The sequence below is a fragment of the Emericellopsis cladophorae genome (genome assembly GCF_022114955.1).
Source record: "Emericellopsis cladophorae strain MUM 19.33 chromosome Unknown NODE_59_length_126458_cov_121_923675, whole genome shotgun sequence".
In the NCBI taxonomy this organism is placed as follows: domain Eukaryota; kingdom Fungi; phylum Ascomycota; class Sordariomycetes; order Hypocreales; family Bionectriaceae; genus Emericellopsis; species Emericellopsis cladophorae.
In genome coordinates this window covers 76460-99713 of record NW_026250984.1, presented here as the reverse complement: position 1 = coordinate 99713, position 23254 = coordinate 76460, and the positions used below count along the sequence as shown (strand labels likewise).

Below are 23254 nucleotides of genomic sequence, written 5' to 3'. Positions count from 1 at the left end.
GTCGGGAGACTTTCGAGGTACGTACGTGTACGACGGAGAATGAATGTGTGACGGTGATCAATTCTCCATAAGTGAGATCCCGACTATTCCACATTTGATCCCTCCCCCCTGAGATTGATCGCGTGCGATCCGAACCCTGTGGAGTAGATGCCAAGTATCGTGCTGCCCATCGACTCGATTTGCGTCACTGTTGATGCGCGTGCGCCTGAAGCTCTGTCATGTACGGATATGTACAGATTATCATGTAGAATTATCGTGCAAGGAGTATCTCGATTCGCGAGCCACTCTTCCATGACTACCGGCTCACCGCCCCAGTACCGCGGGGATGGCTCTGCACATGGCCCACCATGTCCTTGATCTCAGCCATGGCCTTGTCATTCTCGTGCAGCGCATCCGCCATCTCCACCTCGAGCGGCATGCTCGTGTCGAGCCGGTACAGCGGCTCCAGGGACACGTCCTTGCGCAGGAGGATCCATCGCTTGAACCAGAACGGCAGCGTCTTGGTGACCTGGTACTTCATAAAGACCCGCGTCGGCACCGCGAAGATGTAGTCGAGCTCCTCCAGCGTGCGCTGCTTCGACTCGGGCAGGAACAGAAAGATCATGACGAGCGCGACCACGTTGAACCCGGCGTAGAAGAAGAAGAGGCCCATGGTGCCAATCTGCGCGAGCATGAGCGGGAACGTGATCGAGACCACGGCCGCCCAGCCCAGGCAGGTCGCCACCGACCACGCCATGCCAATCTCGCGATGCGAGAGCGGGTGCACCTCGGCCGAGTAGGCGAATGCGATCGGGCCCTCGCCTGGTGAGTAAAAGGCCGCAAACAGGTAGATGAACAGGGCGACCATGGCCAGGTGCAGCCCATCCCTGCCGGGGATGAGGGTGCACAGCCCGGCCGCGAACAAGGTCCACGCCATGTGCGGAAAGGTGAAGAGCAGCAGCGAGCGTCGCCCGAACGTGTCAATCGCCCAGATGGCGGGGAAGGCGAAGATGAAGTTGACGAGGCCGAAGCCGAGGGATGCCAGCAGGGCCTCAAAGTCGCCCGCGCCGGCGTTGCGGAACAGGGTGGTCGAGTAAAAGGCGATGATGTTGATGCCGCACATTTGCTGGGCGATCATGACGGTGAAGGAGGCGAGCGTGGCGCGGCGCACGCGGGGGATGGTGAAGAGCTCCATGAACTTGGCGGCGTAGTTCCAGCTGCCGCGCTTGATGCTGTACTGGTGCTCGAGCTCGAGCTGGACGTGGATGTAGTACAGGTCGCGGCCGGCCTGGACGGCGTTGGTGCGCAGGCGGAGCAGCGAGGCCATGGCCTCTCGATACTTGCCCTTCTTCATGTACCAGCGAGGCGACTCGGGGCAGAAGTAGATGAGGATGCTCAGCGGGATGGCGGGGATGATGGCGGAGCCGAGCTGGAACCGCCACGGCTCCGGCCCAATGTTGGACACGGCCAGGTTGGCAATGGTCCCGAGCAGGATGCCAAAGGCCGTCCACAGCTGCCAGCCCATGACGATGGCACCGCGGATCGGCGCGGGCGCCGTCTCGGCCGCCAGCAGAGGGATGGTCGACGCCTTGGACCCCATGCCGAAGCCCAGGAGCAGGCGACAGGCCAGGAGCTGCGGCCAGGAGTTGCAGAACGCGCTCCCGAGCACGGGCCACAGGCAGAACATGGCGGAGAAGAAGATGGTGCCCCGGCGTCCCACCAGGTCGTTGATGGGGTCGGAGAGCCAGCACCCGACAAAGGCCGTGCCGATGTAGGGTGCCGCGTTCACCAGCCCGACGAGCATCTTGTCGCGGATATTCTCCCCGTCGATGCCGTAGACCTGGGGGAACTTGATGGTCGCGCCGTTGGAGCCCGTCTGGTCCCAGCCCTGGACGACGGCGCCGATGGAGCAGGTGACAATGGTCAGGAGCAGGACGGGCGTGACACGCCACTTGTGCAGCACCTCGTCGCGCAGGGCGTCAATCTCGGTCTGGTCCAGCGCCTCGAGCCCGGTGATGTCCTCGTACCCTGTGGGGTCGCGCGCGACCAGGGCTCCCTTGCGGATGAGGAGACGGTGTTGCTCGAGGCCCTTGTCGGTGCAAAAGTCGTCGACGGCGCGGAGGAGCGTGTGGCGCGGTAGGCTGGCGAGGGGGTTCTGGATGCGCGCCTCGTAGTTGTCGTTTAGGTTGACCTGCCTGTCCTCGGAGCGACGGCCTGGTTCAGGGCATGGTGGTGCGCGACGGGCCGTGTTCCTGGGCCGGGCGTTGACAGCCTCGACCTGCTCGACACTGTCCGCAGAGGACTGCGACATGACCGAGGCCAGTCATGCGAAAGAGGCGTAGGTTTGCGAGACCTGGGGTGAGGTTGAATGCGATAATGGATGGTGGTGCAGGGCCAGTCATGCAGTTCAACCGGCGGACCCAGCCAGGCCAGGCCAGGGTGGGGTTCACTTGTTCTTCTTCTTCTTTTTCGTTTTCGTCTTCGTCTTCGTCTGCTTCTGCTTCTTCTGCTTCTTCTTCTCCTCCCTCACGCCCAGGCTCTTCGCCGATGCTTGCTTGTGCCCCAGAGACAAGGGAGCAGCAAGTCGACCAAGTGTTTCGATGAATTGGGAGGGTCGCGCCGTGGCTTGTAGCCTGATGGCTTCTCGATGTGAGTCTGCGCCGATAGGGCCGATCGTTGGTTGCTGCCTGGTAGAGTCTAAAAGATTGCGGAGGTGGAGAGGAGGGGGACGCCGAATGCGACTCTGGAATCCGGGGTCGTCCAGGGTCCAAGGGATACGATGCGTGGGCACGTGTACGGATGCGCAGCGGCAGCAGCCTGGTGAATGTTGGTTCGGAGGAATGCAAAGTGTGAGTTGAGTGTTAGATGAGCAATCGAATGAGTTGTCTGCCTTGTTTGTGTTCTGCTCACGGACGCCCGGCTCGCGTCGACAGCCAACACACTCCCCTCCCCCACAGGCTCAAGGCTGCAGCCTAGACTAGCTCCAGTCGTTATCATCACAGTGACAGTGACATTGACAGAGAGGGAGAGAGAGAGAGAGAGAGAGAGAGACTGGACATCCCAGCCAGACCGAGCGGCCTGCTAACAATTACTGCTATGAACGCACCATCATCTGCTTGGCGAGATCCGGGCGACGCCACCGCCACCTCGAGACCTCTTCTCCCGTCCAGTCCGTCCATCCATCCGTCCGCCCGTCATCGACGACGACCACGTTGACTGCCACACATGCCAGTACTTCCGGTCATGGAACCCGTCCGTTAGCCCCGATCGCGACAACAGGATGTGGCTCATTTTCATTCCAGGAGCATCACTCCCCGTTGCTGGATCTGGACCCTGTGACGCCCATCGAGTCGCCAACAGAGCTGGCTGGGCCCAGATGGTGTAGATGGTGCTTCGGTATGTATGCGTCTCTCAGCGTGTGGCTGCATCTACAAGCCACCCGCAATGCACTACACACACCACTTGACTTGGATGGCGGCAGTGGTGCCGTCGTGCTTGAGGTGGGTCGGATCGCCCAACCCATCACCATCACATGTGTCCGACTGCGGCAGGCTTCCAGAAGAATGTGTCGTATTCGAAGCATCCCCCCAACCTAGATGACAATATGATAACAAAGCATGTACGTGCCTATACACATTACCATTCCTTATACCATGATCCTAGACCCAGAACACAGAACCCAGAACCCAGACCCCAGAACAGAAACGCCACAACCCCAAACATACATACTCACACAGCTACTCGGACAAATCCTCGCGAAGACTCGACATGACTCGCCCCCTCAGAAGCGCCAGCTCCTTCTCCCGCGCCCAATCTCGCCGAGCAACACCTCGTACTTCTTCTTCCACTCCTCCGCAGACAGGCCCGGCCCTCCATCGCCTCGCCCACCCGGGTCGGAAGCAGACACCTTCAGTCCCGGCGGCGGCCCCTGTGGCAGCGGCGGCGGCGGCGGCGGCGGCTTCTTCCACATGTCCCACGGCACCACCTGCGTCATGCTAAAGTGGCCCTTGACGTGCGCAAAGCTGTACTCCCACTCGAACCGGTAGTTGTGGCACCCATCCCCGTCCGGCAGGCGGTAGTACTTGGGCTGCGTCGTCATGAGCGTCCGCGCACCGGCCAGCGCGCCCAGGTTGATCAGGAACGCCTGCGAGCTCGTCGCCGTCTTGAACATGCCCTGCAGGAACGCGTTGACAATCGCCGCCGACTCGTCCATGGACGCCGCCTCGGTCGGATGCCCGTCGCAGTCGAACCACTGCCCGTCCTGCGTCGTCCGCATGAAGAAGTTGATGAGCGTGTCCACGTTGGTCCGCTCCTCCGTCTTCTCGAAAAAGTAGTGCTCGACCGTCGACCCGACCGGCAGCCCGGAGCTGCCCAGATCGTCCGCGCTCTCGTACTGGTCCGTGGCCTGCTTCGCGTAGTCGCGCCAGCCGCTCGAGCGATTCGGCACGGGGACATGCCCGTTGGCCTGCGCCGTGCCGTGTCCCATGTCGTACGCTCTCTCGCCAACGGGCTCGTGCACAGCAGTCCGCCGCATCTCGGGGTGCTCACTGACCACCACGCCCGGGGGATGTGGAGCAAGAGGTGGAGGTGGCGGCGTAGCGAGGCGCACATTGCCGCCAGATCGTTCCGGCACCTGGAGCGAGATGCTCGGCCTCTGCGGTCTCTGGCTCTCCGAGCATGCCCTGTCGCTGAGGGGCACCTGCGCAGCACCTGGATGGTCCGTGGCAGGACCGGGAGCTATATCTCGCCCCATGACGGGCGGGGTGTGGGGTTGCGCGTCCGCAGCCATGTGTGCTGGCGGTGGCTGCCACGACCTGTAGGCGAAAGGACTGTCCTCGACCGGCGTGCGGTTGACGGGCGGCCTGCCTCGCGCCTTCCCATTGTCTTCCGGACCCAATCTCCATGCTGACGATACATTCTTCGGGCCGCGCCTCTGCCGTGGACCCGACGTCGGCGTCGACGTCTCGTCCCAGAACCCATGGCGGGCCGTGGGCGTCGCGGCGGATGCCGGCCAATGCGCGTATGCGCCGCGCGCCTCTTCGCTGGGGCCCGTGGTGGCCGGGTGAGCCGAGTGCACCTGGTCGGGTCCCATGTCGTTCTCTTCCGAACGAGGCCACGGCGTCAAGGTGCCGCTGGTCGGCTCCATCCCGGAAGCGGGCGACAGTCTCGGCCTGGCAGAGACAGGCGTGTCCAGCTCCCTCTCGCTCGGCCTCTTCCGTCCACGCCTCGGTCTGAGATGAGGCAGCAGCGCACGCAGCGCCATGTCATCCTCCACAGCCACGCCATCGCGGGGCTCGCCGCCAATGGTGCTTGGGATGTTGGTCCAGTAGTCATTGGGCGTCCCCATGAGGTACTCAAAGAAGCTCTTGACGCGCAGCGAGTTCATCCACTTTTTGAGGCGGACACCGTACTGCGTGACCTTTTGCGAGCTCTCCTCCTTGGCCAGGTCCGGCGGCTCCACGCCCAGCGTGATGATGAGCTCCGTCCACGTCTTGATGTCCTTGGCGTAGAACCGCCGGACGAGCTGGAAGATGGTCCATACGTCAAACACCTTGCCCAGGTGCTTGGGCGTCGCCCGAAAGGCTTCCCTCAGGGGCGTGCTGTCGTAGTGTCGGGGCACAGCCGGGTTGCAATAGAAAATAAAGGCAACATAGGCCTCCTCGAGTGTCTCCGGGGTCACGTCGCGGGTTGGCAGTGACATGGCGGCGGTGGGCGGGCTGGTGGGCCTCTTGGGCGAGGCAGCTGCAAGGCGCCTCATGGGGGACGGGCTCCAGTCCCTGCGACCTATCGCGAAGCCCTTGACGGGGAAATGAACCGTGTGCCACCCGGAGGCGCTGACCTATACGCGGGAGCAACGTCCACGGAGATCCGGTGTCTGGGGGTCGCGGTGGGCGCCGATGCGAGTTGAGTGTGAAGCGTCATAATTAGGCAGCTTACGGAGAACTCGTGGGCAAAATGTGCGCAGCCTCCGTGCGTGCACTGTGCGGCTGGCGAGGAATGTCCCCGCAAGGTACAGTGCGAGTCACATCCCCAGACATGGACCGAGGCTTCAACGACTTGCACTTGGGTACCTACCTACCTATGCAGACAGACAAAAGACGTGCTGCCATTCCCGAATATTTCCTACAGGTATCCGAACGGACGGGATACAGGTGCCACTCAATAATGGTAACATAATCAGTCACATTAGCCCGTCTTGACTAATCCATCCCCTGCGCCATTGATTTCAAACAGCATCTTCGACGCCACACGGCAAATGACGTGCTCACCTGCTGAAGAGCCCATCTCCTGCTGCGTGCCACACCGAGCGTCCGTCTCCAATGGACGTTGCCACAATGACTAACTCAGTCGGTTGATTTCAAACCTATGATGAGCATTATGGCGAGCTACGGATACGATAATGGGTTACACCGCGTGGTATAAAGGCGAGCGTCCTGCTCCCAAATGGTCATGACATCAGGTCACTTTCACACCGAAAACACCACACCAGACCACTTGCACCAATATCAAGAACCTCGACACCAGCATGGCAGTGGGCTCCTCTACTATTTCCCGCGGCCCCGTCACCGCCTCCCTCAACTTCTACGCGCCACCCGCCAACGCCGCCGAGAAACCCTACAACAACGTCGAGCCAGCCGCCGGCCAACCAGAGCGCAACTACTCGGACGCCGTCAAGCAGGTCCTCATCAATGACGCGCGCGGCCGCGAGGCCGACTTTTCGCTCGACAAGGACGCCTTTGCCATCCTGTCATCGCAACCGCCCAGCGCGGAGGCAAAGTTTGTCCACGACGAGAGCATCAAGGCCAACTACTACCCCGAGGTCGAGAAGCTGCTCCTGGACCAGGTCAAAGGCGCCCACGAGGTCTATCTGTTTGACCACACCATCCGCCGCGCAGACCCAACCTCGTCGCGCCACCCCGTCACTAGAGTCCACATTGACCAGACAGCGTCGTCCGTCGAGAAGCGCGTGCGACGCTACTACGCGCCCGAGGAGGCTGACCGTCTGCTCCAGGGCCGGTACCGCATCGTCAACGTCTGGCGGCCGCTCAACAAGACGCCCGTCGAGAGTTTTCCCCTCGGCTTCGCGTCCAGCGCCACCCTTGACGAGCGAGATGTGATCCCCATTGAGCACAGGTACCCTGATGGCTACACGGGCGAGACGGCTGCCATCCAGCACAACCCGGAGCAGGAGTGGTACTATCTCAGTGGCATGACGGGTGATGAGAGGATCCTGCTCGAGTGCTTTGATAGCGAAAGCCTGAAGGCGGGCAGTACGATTGGGGGTAGAGTGCCACACTCGGCATTCGTGGACCCCAGGACCAGGGAGGACGCTGAGGGTAGGGAAAGCATCGAGGTGAGAGCATTGGTCTTTGGGCCTTGAAGAAACGTGGAAAGGAGACTGATCGATTTGATAATGAGCGTACGAGCGTAATGATATCATGACTACTATAGTGCTGTTGTGCAGTAGTGCCTTGAAGTGACAAAAGAATCCCGCGGAAAATCATCAAAAGCCCATGGCGACGTAAAGCCCGCCAGCATCGCTTCATGCAACGCATTCCCGAACCACCAAAACGCCCTCCATCATGCCCAAAAAAGGTCAATACAGTACGCCGGCCAGCGCTCACGCCCTACGTCCCCGGCCGCGCGTGCTGCCCGAACGGCTCATAGCCACTCCGCCTAGGCTGCTCTGGCGGCTCATGGGGGCCGCACCATGCGGCATCGGACTGGCCTGCTCCCGCAGCCCGAGTCCATCCCGGAATGTCTCGGCGTCGTCCCTCGGCGCGCGCGTGAATGCGACGTAGCGACCATTCCGGTAGGGCGTGGCCACAGCCTCCAGGATCTTGCGGACGCCGTTGGCACCGTCGAGGACCGCGCCTGGCTTGTTGTTCTGCATGTCGTAGCGCTTCATGCAGTCGATGATGGCCAGATCAGACTGCACGTCTTCCTGGGACAGGGGAACGGGGAAGTTCTGGTCCGCCGATCGTGGGTACGGCTTGAGATATTGCTGCGGGACCGGCGGCGGCATCTTGGGTGGCTCCTGCGCGTGGATCAGGTCCAGATTCGCCACATCCAGGTTGGCGATGCCCTCAATCCCGAGGATCCTATCGTCGAGGAAGTTCTGGTTCGCCGCGCCCCGTGTACTCCTCGTCGCATGCGAGACTTGCCGCTCCATTGTGGGTGCGGCTGCCGACTCGTTGTCCTGCTCGCCATTCTCGGCGTCCCCAGTACCCGAATCACTCTCGTCTGGTGAGGCACCGTTCCCGTGGACGCGTGAGCGTAGGATGTATTGGTGGGCAGCGACAGCGGCGGTGTTGTAGTGCATGGACAGCTCCTTGTCTGTGAATAGCTTGTCGATGCTGTAGAGAGGTCCGTTCTGCTTGGCCGCCACGCGCGCCTTCTCCGACTGCCACAGGGGTGTCGTATTGTTGGCATCGAGCGCTCGTCGTGTCGGCGCCGGGGAGCCGTCATCATCGCCGGCATTGCGCTTTCGCTTCTTGTCAGAGAACATGTTCAGGTCCTCCACGTCCTTGCGCAGGCGGGTGTTTCTCTTGCCGTGGGTGCCGCCGGGGCTCGCTGGGTTCGTGATGCTGAATTGGTTGGGGTTCAGGAGGAGAGCGTTCGAGTCGTTAATCTCCAGGACCTCCTTCTCGCGGCTCAGCCGATTCTTCTTTTGTGTGAGGGTGTTGATGAGGCGGTCGCGGAGTGTGCCTGTCAAGGCTCGATGCTCACGCTTGGCGGTCTCGATTTTGTAGTCGCGGACGCTCTTATATTCTTGGACTTTGCGATCGTATTCATTCTAGTCTTGTCAGTGGACGTGGTGGGCAGTCGCCTGTCGTGTGTGGCGTACCTTTGATCGTGTGAGTTGAAAGTCCCGTTTCTCAATCAAGTCCTCCATCTCGGTCATAAAGGTGTGGAACTTGATGCCGGCCATGTCCAGCAGACTCCGTGCTCCTTCGTCATGCGCCTGCTCCCTTTGCACTTGGTCATGCTCACTCTGGGCGCCCCCAATGACATCGAGGGCGTTCGGGGCGTAGGGGTCGAAGCTCTGGACGAGGTTGATGTCAAGTTGGATGCGCTGGAGCTGGTCACGGTACGTGAGGTTCTTCTCGCGCTGAAACTGCTCATCCGTCGCAGCGAGACGGTCCATCAGCTGCTGGCGCTTGCGGTCTCGTTTCGAAAGGGCGGATGAGGGCGGTGGTGGTGAACGTCGACCTGCGGTTGCCAACGCCATGGCCGTCTCGGGCGCAGCCATTGCGGTGGTCAGACAAGGCGAACAGGTGCGGTAAATGGAGGCTTTGCTCAGAGAAAATATGAAGCTCGCACAATTGCAAATGAAGCCGACAAGCGAAGCAAGCAAATCGTGCAAGTCGAGGCTGGTTCTGGCTCACCACCAGTGTCGCTGGTGGGAGGATTGGACTGGAGTTGGCTAGCGCCGGGTCAGTGCGCCCGCCGAGGCGGCTGGCAGGGCAAGCAATAAGTCATCCATGGCCAGGCCAAGAAGCTTGGCCTAGCCAACACCCTCACTACTTGCACCCAACCCCAAGTTGGAACAAACTCTCGCCAACTAAACCGCCAAAGGCCTCCCACCCATTAGCGTCATGCCCATGGCTGGCCAGCATCTATCGATCCTCACTCAACTTACGGGCGCCAAGTCGGTGCTCGAGATCGATACACTTGGTGGCTACTCGGCCATTTGGAGCACTTCGACTGGGCTGTCAAACTGACCCGTCCTGGAGGGTGTATTTTCTTTGACGACGTGGTGGCTTCCATGTTTAAGAACGGCGAGGTGAAACCGGGTGTGGATTCCATCTTGACGCATATTGGGAGAGACGACAGAGTCAAGGCGACACTTGTGCCCATCGTGGCTTGTCACCCTATGCTACCTACACCAGCCTTCAACGGTTTTGTGATGGCTCTGGTCAAAGACGAGTAGGGGCATGCAACATGGAATCTCGTGGCTCAGCAGAATGTTCGATAGAGTACTTGATATAGAAATAGATGTCCTTCACCCCTCCACATGACTATTTTCTATTATCAGTCAAGTAAGTCCCCGCGTTTACAGTCAGGCCATTCGGGTATTCATCTCTCAGCGTGCACTCATGGTGCTGCGCTGGCTCAAACATCCCCTGTCTGATTCCCCTTGCAGATCTGCCATGTCATAGCATAGCCAGATGACACCAACTTCCTGTCACTAGACGCTCTTGTATAGCAATGGACCGCAGTGCTTCTGCCTGAGTCCCTGGGCCAGTGGGATCGGTCACCACCCTGTGTCACAGACCACTCCTCAACCGCTGCAACTGGTTCAACAGCCCAAACCCGCCAGGCACAACCTTGGCCTCCTCCACGGCCGCATCCCTCGTCACGCTGCTCTTCCTGGTCCTACCAGTCGCAGTCGCCGCCGCCGCCTCGTTCTTCTTGGCGGCCAGCTCCATCTCCCGCATCAGCTCCCGGTGCTTGTCCTCCACCATCTTAGCCAGGCTCTCAATGAACCGCATCCGTCCCTTCTCCTCGCGCGTGCCACGCCACACCGTCGTCAGCTCCTTGAGCTCCTCCACCCGCTGCGCCGCCTGTGCGATGCCCTCCACGGGATCAGCCGGCGTGTCGAGGAGATCCGCAATCTCCCCGCGAAGCTTGGTGAGCACCTGCTGTCCCTTTTCCTCGGACGATTGCTGCTCTGAGCCAGGCTCGGGCGCGGACACGGACAGGAAGGAGGATGAGACGGAGAGCTCCGAGGGCGGGAATACGAATTCCATAGAGTCACCAAACGTCTTGATCACAGAGTCTAGCCGTGCGCGCACCAGGGTCAGGGTCTGCAGCTGCTTCACAAACTCGGGCTCCGTCGACGTCGTCGTGGGCTCCTCCGCCTCCTCTTGCTCTTCGTTTATCCTCGTGACGGCCGGCTCTGTCGGCAGACCTTCTGGCACGAACTTCCTCACATCGTCCGCGAGAGTTTCATGCAACGTCTCGTTGAGTCCCACCGTCTCGCCCCGAAGTAATTCCACCTCATAGGCCAGACGGTTCCCGCTGCGTAGAATGTCGTCGGTGAGCGTTGTGAGTGTGTTGGATAGGCGTGTGGTGTGAGTGTTGAGCTGGGTAATGAGCGCCTGCGCTTGCGATGACAGGTCCGCCGTGCCCCCTGTGGCTGCGCCTTCGGCGCTACGCTGCTGCACAGGCGGGAGGTTGCCATTGATAAAGGTCGCAGGGTCGAATGAAGATTGGAGGAAAGGTTTGAGGAATTCATCAGAGGTGTGTGTTGATCTTGGCTGAATGACGGCGCGTGAGATGCCACGGGCGTGTCCGCCGCCACCACCAGCCGACCCTGCGCTCCTCAGTGACAGCGCATTGCTGTTCGTCCGCCGTCGCTGATGCTTAAAGTCGGACATTTCTTTCAGTCAAACGAGAGGCGGGATTCAAGACTTGTCGTACGAGGCGGTCCCGGGATGCGAGGTGGGAAGAAGGTGAGAGGCGGTTGCCCGATGATATCCCGAATTTCAACATCGTCATGCATCCGCGACGCAACATCCTTCACTAATAATATTTGCACACTGGACGCGCATCTCGCTAATTAGGCAGCACGGGAGAAATGACAGAGGAAATGAAAGTCGATCCGTCCCGCGCCTCCACGCTCGTAGCAAACCTCACTGCCATCCAGTCGCGCGTCGCTGGTGCCGCCTCCGTTGGCCAGAATGTGCGCCTCGTGGCCGTGAGCAAGCTGAAGCCTGCGAATGACATTCTCGCGCTTCACCAAGCGCCGGCCTCCCATGTCCACTTTGGCGAGAACTATGCACAAGAACTGAGGGAGAAGAGCGAGCTTCTTCCTCGGGCCATACAGTGGCACTTTATCGGTGGCCTGCAGTCAGGCAAGCTCTCACCCACCCATTCTGCAGTAGGTCGAGGGACGACGACGACAATGGTTCTGACAATGCACAATAGGCCACTGTAAGCCCCTGGCCAAGATCCCGAATCTGCTCTGCGTTTCGTCCGTCGATACGGCCAAGAAGGCGCATCTCCTCAACACAGCCCGCGCCGCTCTGCCTGATCTCCCCAAGATCTCAGCCCACGTGCAGGTGAACACATCAGGCGAAGAGGCAAAGTCCGGCTGCGAACCGGGTCATGCTACCGTCGCACTCTGCCGCGACATTCTAGAGAATTGCCCGAGATTGCACCTCCTTGGACTGATGACCATTGGTGCGATTGCGCGGAGCAAGGCGACGACAGCAGAGACAGAGAATGAGGACTTTGCCACGCTTAAGCAACAAAGAGACTTTGTCGAGAAGGAGCTGGGTCTTGAAGCGGGCCGGCTTGAGCTGAGCATGGGCATGAGCGAGGACTTTGAGGGCGCAATCAAAATGGGTAGCGGTGAGGTCAGAGTCGGCAGCACAATCTTTGGTCAAAGGCCACCCAAGGCCGAGGCGAAGATCAAGGAGTAACTTAGAAGCACGCACACACACACAAGGATGACTCGTCCAAATTCATACCTCCATGATGCCGCTGCAGCATCAAAAAATTTCCACCCCTAAACCTAGACATGCAGTCCACCCAATATCATGCTCCTGCAAAACGCCAATGTGCTTTCCACGCTTTTCGAGAGCGACTCCGGCATAGGGGACGCGTAATTATACACTAATCATGGAATATGCCCGTTCGCTTTTACATGACCAACACATTGCCAAATGCATCCAGCATTTGGTCCTCCGAAGGTGCGTTGGCCCCGCGCTCGGACACGGTCGGGAAGCCCACGCTGAGGCGCTCCTGAACGAGGGACAAGAGAATGGGAGCTACCGAGTCATCCGTGGCGCGGATAGTCAGGCGAATCATCTGAGAGGTGGTCAGTATGTACAAAGTGTTACACCGCAGTTGGACAAGCGTACCTGGCTATCGTAGTTTGGCTCGAGTCTCATCAAGCACCCAAACTTGCCGCCCCCTGACGTGTGTAGGACGCTGGCGCCTACAATATTCCTAGGATTGGGGTCCACCATGTCCAGGATCCGCCACCTAAAGCCATTGACCGTGTTTGTCACAAAGTCCGGGCTAATCTGTCGGTTGTTGCCAGTGATGCCGAAGATGGCCTGTGCCTCACGGGGAGCGCCGCCAATCTGCTTCCACCGCTTGAAGAAGTCTTCTGCCGACAGATCTGCTGGGTCCATGAACTTGTGGATGGCCACAGGCAGCTTCAGAGTCAGAGCTTGTAGGGCACCCGCCAGGTAGCTGACGCGCATAGTTGGGCTCCTGGCGAAGACGTGCTTCGCCTCGAACATGATCACCTGCTGAGACTGAGCCGCTTCCGGAATTTGGCTGTCCGGCAAGGACTTGGTTTCCCACGTGAGCTTCGTCTTCTCGCTCTCGTCCAAATCCAATGTAGTCGTAAAGGAGCCCAGTGTTGTGGGGATCTTGTTCTTGAAGTAAACAATTAGACAGGCCATCTGGCCCCGGTATTCCGATCGCACACCGATCTGGATCTGACCGTCTTCGTAAAGCACACCGTCCGTGCGCACAAGCAGGCGGTTGTACCCCTTCTCCCAGCCGGGGGACAGATGCGCAGCGCTCGCCAAATTGGGCACATTGAGCGCCTTTGGTTCCGAGCGCCCAGACGCATTCATGTCCAGGCCTGCCAAGTCAGAGGCACCGTTTGCTCCGTTGGAGCCCCTGTTGGAGGGGTTGCCAGAACTAAACGTCCGCTTCAACGCACTGGGCGAGGCCATCTTCAACTCCGTCCTGTCGCTGTTCGCATCCTTGCCGCCAATGACCCACGTCCGCTTGTCGCTCGTAGCGCCTTGCTTCTGGTGCAGACGTGACAAGAGCGCAGATTGCCGCTCCGGGAAAGGCGGCATCTCGTCGCATACTGTTCGAAGCAGGTCGTCCGTCGGCAGCGAGGCCAAGACGAGGTATTCGCAGGCACGCTGTTGCATCTCCGAGTCAAGGGTGTGGCTGTAGAGATCAAAGATGCCGACGAGCTGGGGCTTGATCTCGGGGAACAGGTTGACAAACTTGATGAAGCAGGACAGAATCATGGATCGCGTGCCGGAGGAGCATGGCGCGATCTTACTTTGGAGCGCCAGAAACTGCTCTATCGGACTGCATTTGGGCTGATCGGCAATGAGATGTCCAAATTCTCCGAGGATATACGCGCCAATCTTGACAAGTGTCTCGTGGCAGTGGTCGGACTTTAAGTACTGCAGCGCGTTCTGGGCGGCGTACACTTGCAGCTCCTCATTGTTGGTGACGATTTGAATGACGCGCTGCCAAACCTCGTCACTTACGTGGTCGCCTGCCATGGCGATCAAGCGCAGAGAAATGTCGACATACCACTGGACGTCCGTGGCGTATTTCTCCGTCAGAATGGCAATCTTCAGGACCATCTCCTCCCTGATCGCAAAGTCGGCATTTTGAAGGTACTGCAAAAGCTCGGCCACGACGATTTGCGCATTGTCAGTATCGCACATGCTGTACAACAAGTCGAGACCCTTGCGACGCACACTGATGTCGCGATCCTTCAGTGAGCCGACGATGATATCCTGGTGCTGCTTGATCGGATCCAGAGTTTCGGCACGCGCAGCCAAGTGCGTCATGGCTTCGAGACCCAGGTATCGTACGTTGGTCTCCCTACTCTGGATGAAACGTCCCAAACGCGACGAGATTTGCTTCATCAGTCTCGTCTCCGTGTCCAGGTGGATGATGAGGTTAATAGCCTCGAACAGAACGGCATTCTGCGCATTGTTCTGCTGCACATTCTTGCTCCCTTCCATGGCAAGACTGAGGATTTTCTCCAGCACCTCGCGCAGCATGTCGCGCACGTGGTTGTCTTCCGAAGGCGGGAAGTACTGCAAGAGTCGCAACAGCTTGACTTGGAGCCAGGGGCAGGGCACCTTGTAATAAAGGTAGTCGGTTGTGTATTCGCCATCGATGATGATGCGCTTCAGCCTCGTGGCAGCCTTGGCATACGCGCCCTTGTATTGCTCCAAGTTGTCCTGGGCCAGCGTCATGACCAGCGATGTCACTGAGAGCGCAACGCCGAGATCAACATCGTCCATTAGATGGACCAGTCTCTCCGCCCACTGTGGTGAGACAATATCGGGGTGCTTTCGGTACAGTCGCAACAGGGTCAATGCTGACTTTTTCTTGACAAAGGACTTGGACGTCCTGTTCGCTTGTTAGTCTGAATGGCCAGGTCGCACCTTCGGGGCAGACTCACGGCGAGATGAGCAACCTGTGTACCTCGTTGCTCAAGGCCTCTCCCATCTCTCGGCTACCCACGTTGGCAATGGCGTGTAATGCCAGACAGTTGTACAGCTCGTTTTGGTCCAAGAGATCCTTCCTTATACTGTTGACAACCAGGTGCAAAAGTTCATGTTGTTCATGAAGGAAAAGGGTCATGGCCAAGTACCCTATCTGCTTCTCCGAGTATTTGTTGGCCGAGATCAGGTTGACAGCCTCGAGGTGACCAAAGTCGACATTCCAGCCCAGTATGTAAATGTATAGTAGCTTGCAAACATATTTCTTGCGATGATAACCGTTGAGGTTGCCGTCCTTGAACTTTTGTCGGATGTTGGCAAGCTCCTTGTTGATTCTCTTCTCCTCCAGCTCGCGCGCGCGAGCGTTTCGGAGGTCAGCAATGAACTGAACAAGCCCTCGCATGTTGGCATTGCTGCTGCTCGAGCGGCCGAGAAAGCCGCCGCCTGAAGTCGACATGGTGGATGACCTTGAGCGGCCCGAGGGCTACGAGACTGCACGTAGAATTCGGAACGTCGATCGATCGGCACGATGGAGTATGCAGATTGACTCCTATGTTGACCTCTGGTGTTTACTTGGACAGCTCGTCCGCAGTTGCTCAAGAGCTCACCATCAATACACACGCGCGAGGGGCTCGGATTCGGGCGTCCGGTTGGCGATTCGAGGGGCTCAGATGATCCGAGGATGTGAGAGGGGCGGAGATGTCGCAGGAGGTCTCGACTCTCCGCGGACAAGTAACCTGCGCGAGGTAGTTGGATCCAAATCGCCTCTCTGTCGCCCCAAGCCGGACCTGTGCGTCGAATGTAGTTTCTCAAACTGCCTCCGTGGATTCCTCCTGAGATGGACGTGGATACGGAGGGTGTGCACTGCAGTAGCCTGTGGGTAGTCCGTCGAAATGTGGGGACCATTTCATTGCAGACAGACAGTCCCCTGGTCCGTGCACCTTCAAATCGCTGGAGCTGCTTCTTCAGCGGTGGATGATGCCGTCACAGACTCACAACTACCCACTCCCTTCCATTCTCAACATCTTCGAGGCAAATTGAATGCTGACACGGATCCCGTCGCTTGGTCCAGAGTAGCATGTAATGTCATCATGCACGCGCTCTCTTACTGCCGCGAGCTGCCGCTTGCCTAGCTTGCCGCACCAGCTATCGCGATGTTATCGCAGAACATATGCGGTTCAGTCCGGTGGCGCGCCACGCTTCCAGGTGTTCAACCGCCGCTCGAAATGGTTGCAGAAGGAGCGTGCTGCAGCCAACCCAGAGCTTAGTCGGGAGACAGACTATCTGAAGGATGAGGTGGCCGTCCGACTTACCGAGCGTCTACTTGTAGGTTGCTGAATAGTACCATAACTGGACCCGTGCTCACCTTGACAGGATATCAAACGACACTTCCCCAAGGTCCTCGATGTTGGAGCCAACTCGTGCAACATTGCTCGCGCTCTGGTACAGCCGAATCCAGATCCAGATCCCTCGAAGCCAGACTCGACGCCCATCTCCACGCGCATCACCGAACTAGTGGCAGCTGAATCGTCCGAGGCTCTGCTGTACCGAGACGCCAAGCTCGACTTCAATGACCAGTTGAATATCACCCGCCACGTCCTCGAAGACGAGGAGACTCTGCCGTACGAACCGGAGTCGTTCGATTTGGTCATGAGCAACCTCAGCATGCATTGGATCAACGACCTGCCAGGTACACTCACTCAAATCAACAACATTCTCAAGCCGGATTGTCCGTTCATTGGGGCTATGCTCGGCGGCGACACTCTTTTCGAGTTACGGACATCGCTCCAGCTCGCCGAGCAGGAGAGGCGGGGAGGCATGTCTCCCCGCGTGTCACCTTTGGCCGACGTCCGTGATGTCGGAGGTCTACTACAGAAAGCAGGGTTTAAAATGCTGACGGTCGATGTGGACGACATTGTCGTCGACTATCCCGACACATTCACCTTGATGCAGGATCTCCAGGCCATGGGCGAGTCGAACGTGATTCTCGGAAGGGAAATGGGGCCAATTAGCAGAGATCTGCTGCTTGCCAACGAAGCCATTTATCGCGAACTACATGGCAACGAAGATGGTACGCTGCCAGCTACTTTCAGGATCATCTACATGATCGGGTGGCACGAAAGTCCCGATCAAGCAAAGCCCCTACCGCGGGGCAGCGGTGATCTCAACCTCAAGGATATCTTGGAGCAAAAGTGAGGGCAATGGGCCTCGTTTGTAGTATGTACACCAAATTTATCCATGCCATTGAAAGACATGTAGATATCTATATTCGCGACTTCAGTCCTACAACCTAGCTCGTGCTTTGTTTATACTCTCCTCCAATCGGTCATCGTGCGTCCGATGCAGCCCAGGCCAGCCACATCCACAACCTTCTCGTGCCAGCTCAGCAGCACACTCATTGCTGCTCCTGTAGGCTCGTTTGAACCTGGGCGTCCTCCTACTTGGCTAAACCCTCCTGTGGACTGGGGGGTTACGCCAGATGGCGTTCTCGAGGCCTTGGGAGCGCCAGCGCCCATTCCTTTGTAGCTACAGAGGACAGTCAGTAACGCATCATCGTCGGAAGAGGCAGGGTACCCACATGTACTTCATCAAAACATCCAATGCCTCATTTCCGCCCTCTGAGCTATAGATGCTCTTGAGCAATGGGCTCATCTCGCTCGCCTTGATCGACTGCAGCACTTCGGTGATGGTTTGCAGGTGCGCATCCTGTTTTTTCGATGTTATTCAGATATGGCCTTCACAGTCTTAAAAACCCGAGCATCCTACCTTTGCCGCCTCTGAGCCATTGTATACTGGTGTGTCTAGGCATCCCCTCAAGGCACCCTCGGTGTCGCCCCCGCGTAGCAGCTGTCGCACTTGTGTGTTGATTTGCCGCGCATCTGCTTCGGACACCTCGGGCTGGGGAGGATGGAGAGCCGACGTGTCGAAGTTGACGGACGAGTCCTCGGTAAGGGCGTCGATGTTGATGGTGCGCCAGGCGTCACCGAGTGTGGCGTTGCTGTGTTGCTGAATGATAGACATATTGGGCTGCTAGAGCTCTAAACGCCTCAATCTTGGGCTTCAGGGTGGATCGCAGTGTTAAGTCGGGTCGATATACTGACAGCGCTGGTGATGATGCAGCTCTAGGCGGGCGAGAGCTGCTGCGTCAGACGTTGGCACGGCGGGGTGGGGACTCTTGGAGGCTGACCGGCGGGCGGGTGCTCCAAATGTCATGTGGGGAAGGCACTGTCGACTTGACTACCCTGTGCGGCCTCAATCTTCAATTTCATGACAACTGCTACAAGGTCAAGCACTATTCCTAGTAGGCTGATGTTCTTCTGTCAATGAAGTCAATCGCAAATTGGCTTTCTGAATTATTATTTTCTTACCTTAATATTCTATGCTTTGCTATGTCATGACGTGAAATACGAGTATCTAATGTGACTCGAGCAATCCCTGACTGAAATACACCACGATGTAAACCAACCACCCGCTCGTAGCTTGCCTCGTGTCCAGACGCTCTAACTCCAATGCAGAGAACAAAGTGATGCATCGCTAATAGCAGGGTTTGCATTTCAGCATCGGCGCTGCTTGCGCATAGAGAACCTATCCGGACTATCCCACTTCGTTCCCGACTCCGGCCGCCTAGCCTACATGGGAACACGATATCCAAATGGCAACGAGATGGGATGGGTATGCTGAATGGAAGTATGCTTCAATACCACCTCCCAATTTCAATAGAGGTTCGAAGAAGAGCAGCGACGCTGACAGGCTGACTAACCGTCGCCAGATCAAGACCCAACCGATCACAAATGTCCCAATAAATGGGATAAATACACAAAATTGGAAACTAGGGGGCTGTCTCAACTCTCATTCGGCGTGCTCAAATATTTACTCTGTACAGGAATTACAAAAGCAGTAGCTTTTCATGGCCAAGATGAAGGGCAAACCGCGTCAGCCAAGTAACTAGCAACGTATACGTGCGTTTCAAGGGCCAGCCACTACCTACACACGCTTTGCCATCGGCCCATCAGGCACTGCTCGATACGTCCCGCCCTGTTGACGAGAAGCATACCCAGCTTCAAGCGAACGGATTGCAACATCACGAATATAAGCTCTAGCCATGAAGTTCCTCATGCGTGCGAGGCTACGGACGTAGACGACGTAGTATTACTACTCCGTAGTACGCAGATCTTCCATGAATGTCTGCCCAATTTGACATCCTTGTCATGATACCTTACTCTTCTCGGTGCGGAACCAGCCCCCAACAATTCGGATGCGGCCCACTGTGCAGGCACAGTGCTTCCCGACGACCCTGAATTGAGCGCCGAAACTGTGAGACGGAAGGAAACGGACGGCACAGAAAATGACGGGGAAAATTTTGAAATTACGGCGAGGGAAGAGAAGACGCTAGAAACGTCACGGAAGCACTCCCCGGTCGACGGGCTGGTAAGGATAGGGCGGCGGAACATGGCGACGCACATACCCGGCGTGGGAAACCACTGACCGTGTCGCTGGGTCTGGGGTGACAATGTCTGGAATGAATGAATTGGCTGAAGAGATCTGAAACCGCTGGCGGCGGTGTCCGCTTCTGGACGTCCATTCTGATTGCTCTGTTAGTGGGAAATGGAAATAAACGAATTATCATTGTCCGCATTGACTCAATAGCACAGCCACCCGCGAGCCACACTAGCAATGGCTCTCCCAACGAGCGTCGCAAACCGAGTCAGTTTACAGCCCGAATAAAGCAATTATTGAAGTTCCATGTAGGTGTGCCACCCTACTAATTACAGACACAGTCTCAACACAAGACGGGGTGGAGAGAAGCCAGCCCCAGGATATCGGGACAGCGCATCTGCAACAGCCCCCAAGAAGGTAGACCCTTGATCGGTTATTATGACAATGTGGCAAGGCGAGGTATTGCCATTTCCACAAATCCGCGAGCGAAATCACTTCTGAAAGAACTTTTCATCATGCTACGACTGGCGGAGTAAACGGAGGTTCATCGATTGGTTGTCGTATAAATAATAATGCATTGCGATATGAAGGGGGAGCCCCTGTTCCCACGTTGTGTCATCCTGGCAGTAACGTGAAAGAGTGTGGCCTGCTCCGACGGGCGAAGTCGAAAAAGGTGGATGGGGCTGAACAGCTAGAGAGAGATCCTTGTGACTCTGTCTGAATCCTCAGCCAGCTATTGCTCGTCACTTGTTGAAGGTATCATAGGGTGAACTTGTTAACACTTAGACTCTTCACGGACGACGAGATGGATTGAGTTTGGGGGGTGTGGCGCCAATGCAGGAACAGCCGGCACAGTGACACAAAGGTTTGACGCCCAATCTGTTGACACTGTGCAATTTAGAAGAGGAGCCGCGGAAAGCACGACTAATGACCTCCCCTGACATGTGCTGACTATCCCAATCCACAGTCCCTTTGCGAACGACTCGTGTCTTTATTACTGACAGTAGGCTTGTTACATTGAATCGTAAAGAGCACATTCTATCATGTACGATGTTTGTGGTACCTCCTTTGTTTGCAAACCCCTAGTCGCTTGGTGGCCTAGGTAGATCGTCAAAGCTGGGCAATGAGCCATTCGCTGCCCAAACCCATTATTGCGCACTACTCAGTTCGACCGAGGCTTTGGTGTTGAACTTATTTTATCGCCGCTGGGAACGTCAAACGGCCCACGCCCCAAGTTGTGACTCTCACACTGTCTACTTGTAGGGCACCCCGGCTTCGCGTTGTCTGTCCCCACTTGACATGGACAGGTGTGACAGCTTCCAGAAGACTTCTACGACAGCATCGCACCGCCTCGCACATGGCACCAGCAAACGTGCACCCTGACTCCCTGAGATGGCGGTAGCCCTGTTGCCGCCTCACTAATTGTGCTGCCCGAGATTGGGAATGGTCCTCGGACCACTTCCGCGGACGAATTCTCTCATTATTAGGACCGGCATTTTGGGTCGCGGAAGACAGCCAGACGGCTCCGACGCCAGATGAACTCTCGCTTGCCGTGGTACGTACTCCGTCGGTAGCTCTGAACGTTTTCGAGACGATCAGACTTTTATTTTACCTGCAATGGATCCCGTGGTCCATATCAGTTCTCGATGACATTTGGCCTCCAAAATACGACAGTGTCTTTGATGACGCATATCTTCTCAAGAGACGACTTTGGAACGTTGTCTTGGCGTTAACAATAAGTCGAGTGATCTCCATGTGCCTCGCGTGCACCGGCCATCTCCCTTGCTTCGTGGTTGATCAATGACTGGAGGCAAAATCGACAAATCACTCCGAATTTAAGTCTTGTAAGGGGTCACCTGGTCGGTCAGCCCACATGGCAGATGTACAATGAAGGGCGACCCGTCTGACAGTTATTAAGTTGGAGCATCAACAGCGGGCGCGGCCAGTTGAATCCACGTCATCTTTCAGCAGGCCCGGCAGATGCAGCCAAAGGACAATTGCATTGATAATAATAACCCGATGCGGGCGTCCAGGAAGAATGATGAACACGTATGGGAGCCGAGATGCAGTGCGACTTGCAAGTTGCGCCATTCATCATCCTCTGTGCCGATTCAGCGGCAGCGATCCTACCAAGAGAACCGCAAGAGCAGGCCTTTTCTTTTTTTCACGAGAAGATATGGTCAATTGGCACAGTGCTGAAACCGCATACGAACTCGCGCCGTCACACGATTCGTGATTATTATTAGGAAGGTGGTTTCGGATGCAGCGTAATGTTATACAGCGAACACCCGTTGGCGTGGTAGTAATAGGCGAACGACAGCCGTCTGCCTCAGTTCGGAAACCAGGAGCATGGATCGGCGACATGCGGATTGCCCCTAGCTCGGCCGGCGAAAGGTGGATGGTAAGCTTCCAGATGATGGTGGTTATATATATCACAGAAAGCACGGCAGGCATTCTTTTGCCCCTGCGAGCGGCAGAGCATAAATGCTCGTTGACACACAGCATCCGGAGAATGGATGGTGAGGAAGCGTGAATAAAGTGGCAGTTGGTATCACCGGGCCCTTGGTGATCTATACTGCGCCCTGCTGAACCCGATAGTCGCACAAAGATCAGCTGGAAGGGTTCTCGACGTGCAGTGCCGCCCGGCACAGTGCCTATTTTCTCGGTGAGCCTCAACTGCCAATGCCACGGCCTCGATGTGAGCGGCGGTACACCGGCACGTTGAAGAGCATGTTTTACTTTCTCAGCGTCGTGCGCAGGGGATGGAGGAGGTTGAGTCAGGTCATGACGCGCGCTGTTGCATTCTGGCAAAAGCGCGTTTGTCCAGACCGAGGGGCCGTGCCTGGATCGCTACAAACACCCCTTTTGAATAGTGCCTGCATGCTCCCACGTTTTTGCTTCTTCCTGGAAAGCGATAGGGCCCGAGATGCGATACGTATTACTGTGTTGTATCATTTTGAGGCTGCCAGTCGCATTCAGCACATGGGGGCACAAGTCACAACTGGTCGTGTCACAAAACGATGATGAACTATGCCACCGCGCAATGACACATTGCGCAGACATTCTTTCACTCTGGCCGATTTGATAATCACCACAGGAGCCTGAGAAGACCACAGTGGAGTCTCGACGATGAATAACTGGAGCGTCCACGGGCACGGTGTTGCGCTCTTCCGGCGTGGATACCCCCCTGATCCGTAATGAATACTCGCTAGCGTCAGGTTACAATCCTCCAGCGCTCGCAGTGATGGATGACAGGCGAGCAGTGCACAGTGTCGTCGCGTTTGGGCACGCACTCCATCCGCCCGGTGTTTTGGGCTGGACGGATCAGCAGCCATGACCCCAGACCCCTGGCCTAACCATCCTAAGTCCAGCGCTTCTCCACTGGCTCGATCCGTCGCGTCCATCCACTGCTGGCCCCTGGTGCGTCTGGTCGCGTTGCCCACTCTATGACACTGTAGGAATGTCATGGCCCTCGCACTCCCTTGCCGCGGTCTCCATGCCTGGCGCCTCCCTGCTTTGGCACCCTTGATTGCCCATCTCGGCGCCAGAATGGGCCTATGGCGATTTTAGCCATTCTCCTGCGACGGCTATTTGCTGGGCTGTCC

General features: G+C 57.4%; 9 protein-coding genes across 9 annotated transcripts; 3 read left to right on the top strand and 6 right to left on the bottom strand.

Annotated features, from left to right (window-relative positions):
- Positions 1-295: 295 nt before the first annotated feature.
- J7T54_007451 (Polyol transporter-like protein) lies at positions 296-2290 on the bottom strand (the record flags this gene model as incomplete). Its single annotated transcript, XM_051509361.1, has 1 exon — positions 296-2290. One exon carries the CDS (start codon positions 2288-2290, stop codon positions 296-298), a length of 1995 nt encoding a protein of 664 aa, XP_051359654.1.
- A 1470-nt stretch (positions 2291-3760) lies between these two features.
- On the bottom strand, positions 3761-5737 carry J7T54_007450 (ARS-binding protein-like protein; the record flags this gene model as incomplete). Its single annotated transcript, XM_051509358.1, has 1 exon — positions 3761-5737. One exon carries the CDS (start codon positions 5735-5737, stop codon positions 3761-3763), a length of 1977 nt encoding a protein of 658 aa, XP_051359653.1.
- A 768-nt stretch (positions 5738-6505) lies between these two features.
- Positions 6506-7360, top strand: J7T54_007449 (uncharacterized protein; the record flags this gene model as incomplete). The annotated part of the gene is made up of 1 exon (XM_051509357.1): positions 6506-7360. One exon carries the CDS (start codon positions 6506-6508, stop codon positions 7358-7360), a length of 855 nt encoding a protein of 284 aa, XP_051359652.1.
- Positions 7361-7600: 240 nt separating this feature from the next.
- On the bottom strand, positions 7601-9232 carry J7T54_007448 (uncharacterized protein; the record flags this gene model as incomplete). The annotated part of the gene is made up of 2 exons (XM_051509356.1): positions 7601-8776; positions 8828-9232. The coding sequence occupies 2 exons, from the start codon at positions 9230-9232 to the stop codon at positions 7601-7603; spliced, it is 1581 nt and encodes a 526-aa protein (XP_051359651.1).
- A 1018-nt stretch (positions 9233-10250) lies between these two features.
- J7T54_007447 (uncharacterized protein) lies at positions 10251-11363 on the bottom strand (the record flags this gene model as incomplete). The annotated part of the gene is made up of 1 exon (XM_051509355.1): positions 10251-11363. The coding sequence occupies one exon, from the start codon at positions 11361-11363 to the stop codon at positions 10251-10253; it is 1113 nt and encodes a 370-aa protein (XP_051359650.1).
- Positions 11364-11575: 212 nt separating this feature from the next.
- J7T54_007446 (uncharacterized protein) lies at positions 11576-12410 on the top strand (the record flags this gene model as incomplete). The annotated part of the gene is made up of 2 exons (XM_051509354.1): positions 11576-11866; positions 11925-12410. The coding sequence occupies 2 exons, from the start codon at positions 11576-11578 to the stop codon at positions 12408-12410; spliced, it is 777 nt and encodes a 258-aa protein (XP_051359649.1).
- Positions 12411-12630: 220 nt separating this feature from the next.
- On the bottom strand, positions 12631-15669 carry J7T54_007445 (AP-2 complex subunit alpha-like protein; the record flags this gene model as incomplete). Its single annotated transcript, XM_051509353.1, has 4 exons — positions 12631-12798; positions 12852-15120; positions 15173-15301; positions 15365-15669. The coding sequence occupies 4 exons, from the start codon at positions 15667-15669 to the stop codon at positions 12631-12633; spliced, it is 2871 nt and encodes a 956-aa protein (XP_051359648.1).
- A 242-nt stretch (positions 15670-15911) lies between these two features.
- Positions 15912-17408, top strand: J7T54_007444 (methyltransferase; the record flags this gene model as incomplete). The annotated part of the gene is made up of 3 exons (XM_051509352.1): positions 15912-15944; positions 16395-16538; positions 16587-17408. The coding sequence occupies 3 exons, from the start codon at positions 15912-15914 to the stop codon at positions 17406-17408; spliced, it is 999 nt and encodes a 332-aa protein (XP_051359647.1).
- A 249-nt stretch (positions 17409-17657) lies between these two features.
- Positions 17658-18233, bottom strand: J7T54_007443 (Actin-related protein 2/3 complex subunit-like protein; the record flags this gene model as incomplete). The annotated part of the gene is made up of 3 exons (XM_051509351.1): positions 17658-17738; positions 17787-17918; positions 17979-18233. The coding sequence occupies 3 exons, from the start codon at positions 18231-18233 to the stop codon at positions 17658-17660; spliced, it is 468 nt and encodes a 155-aa protein (XP_051359646.1).
- Between the last annotated feature and the right edge of the window lie 5021 nt (positions 18234-23254).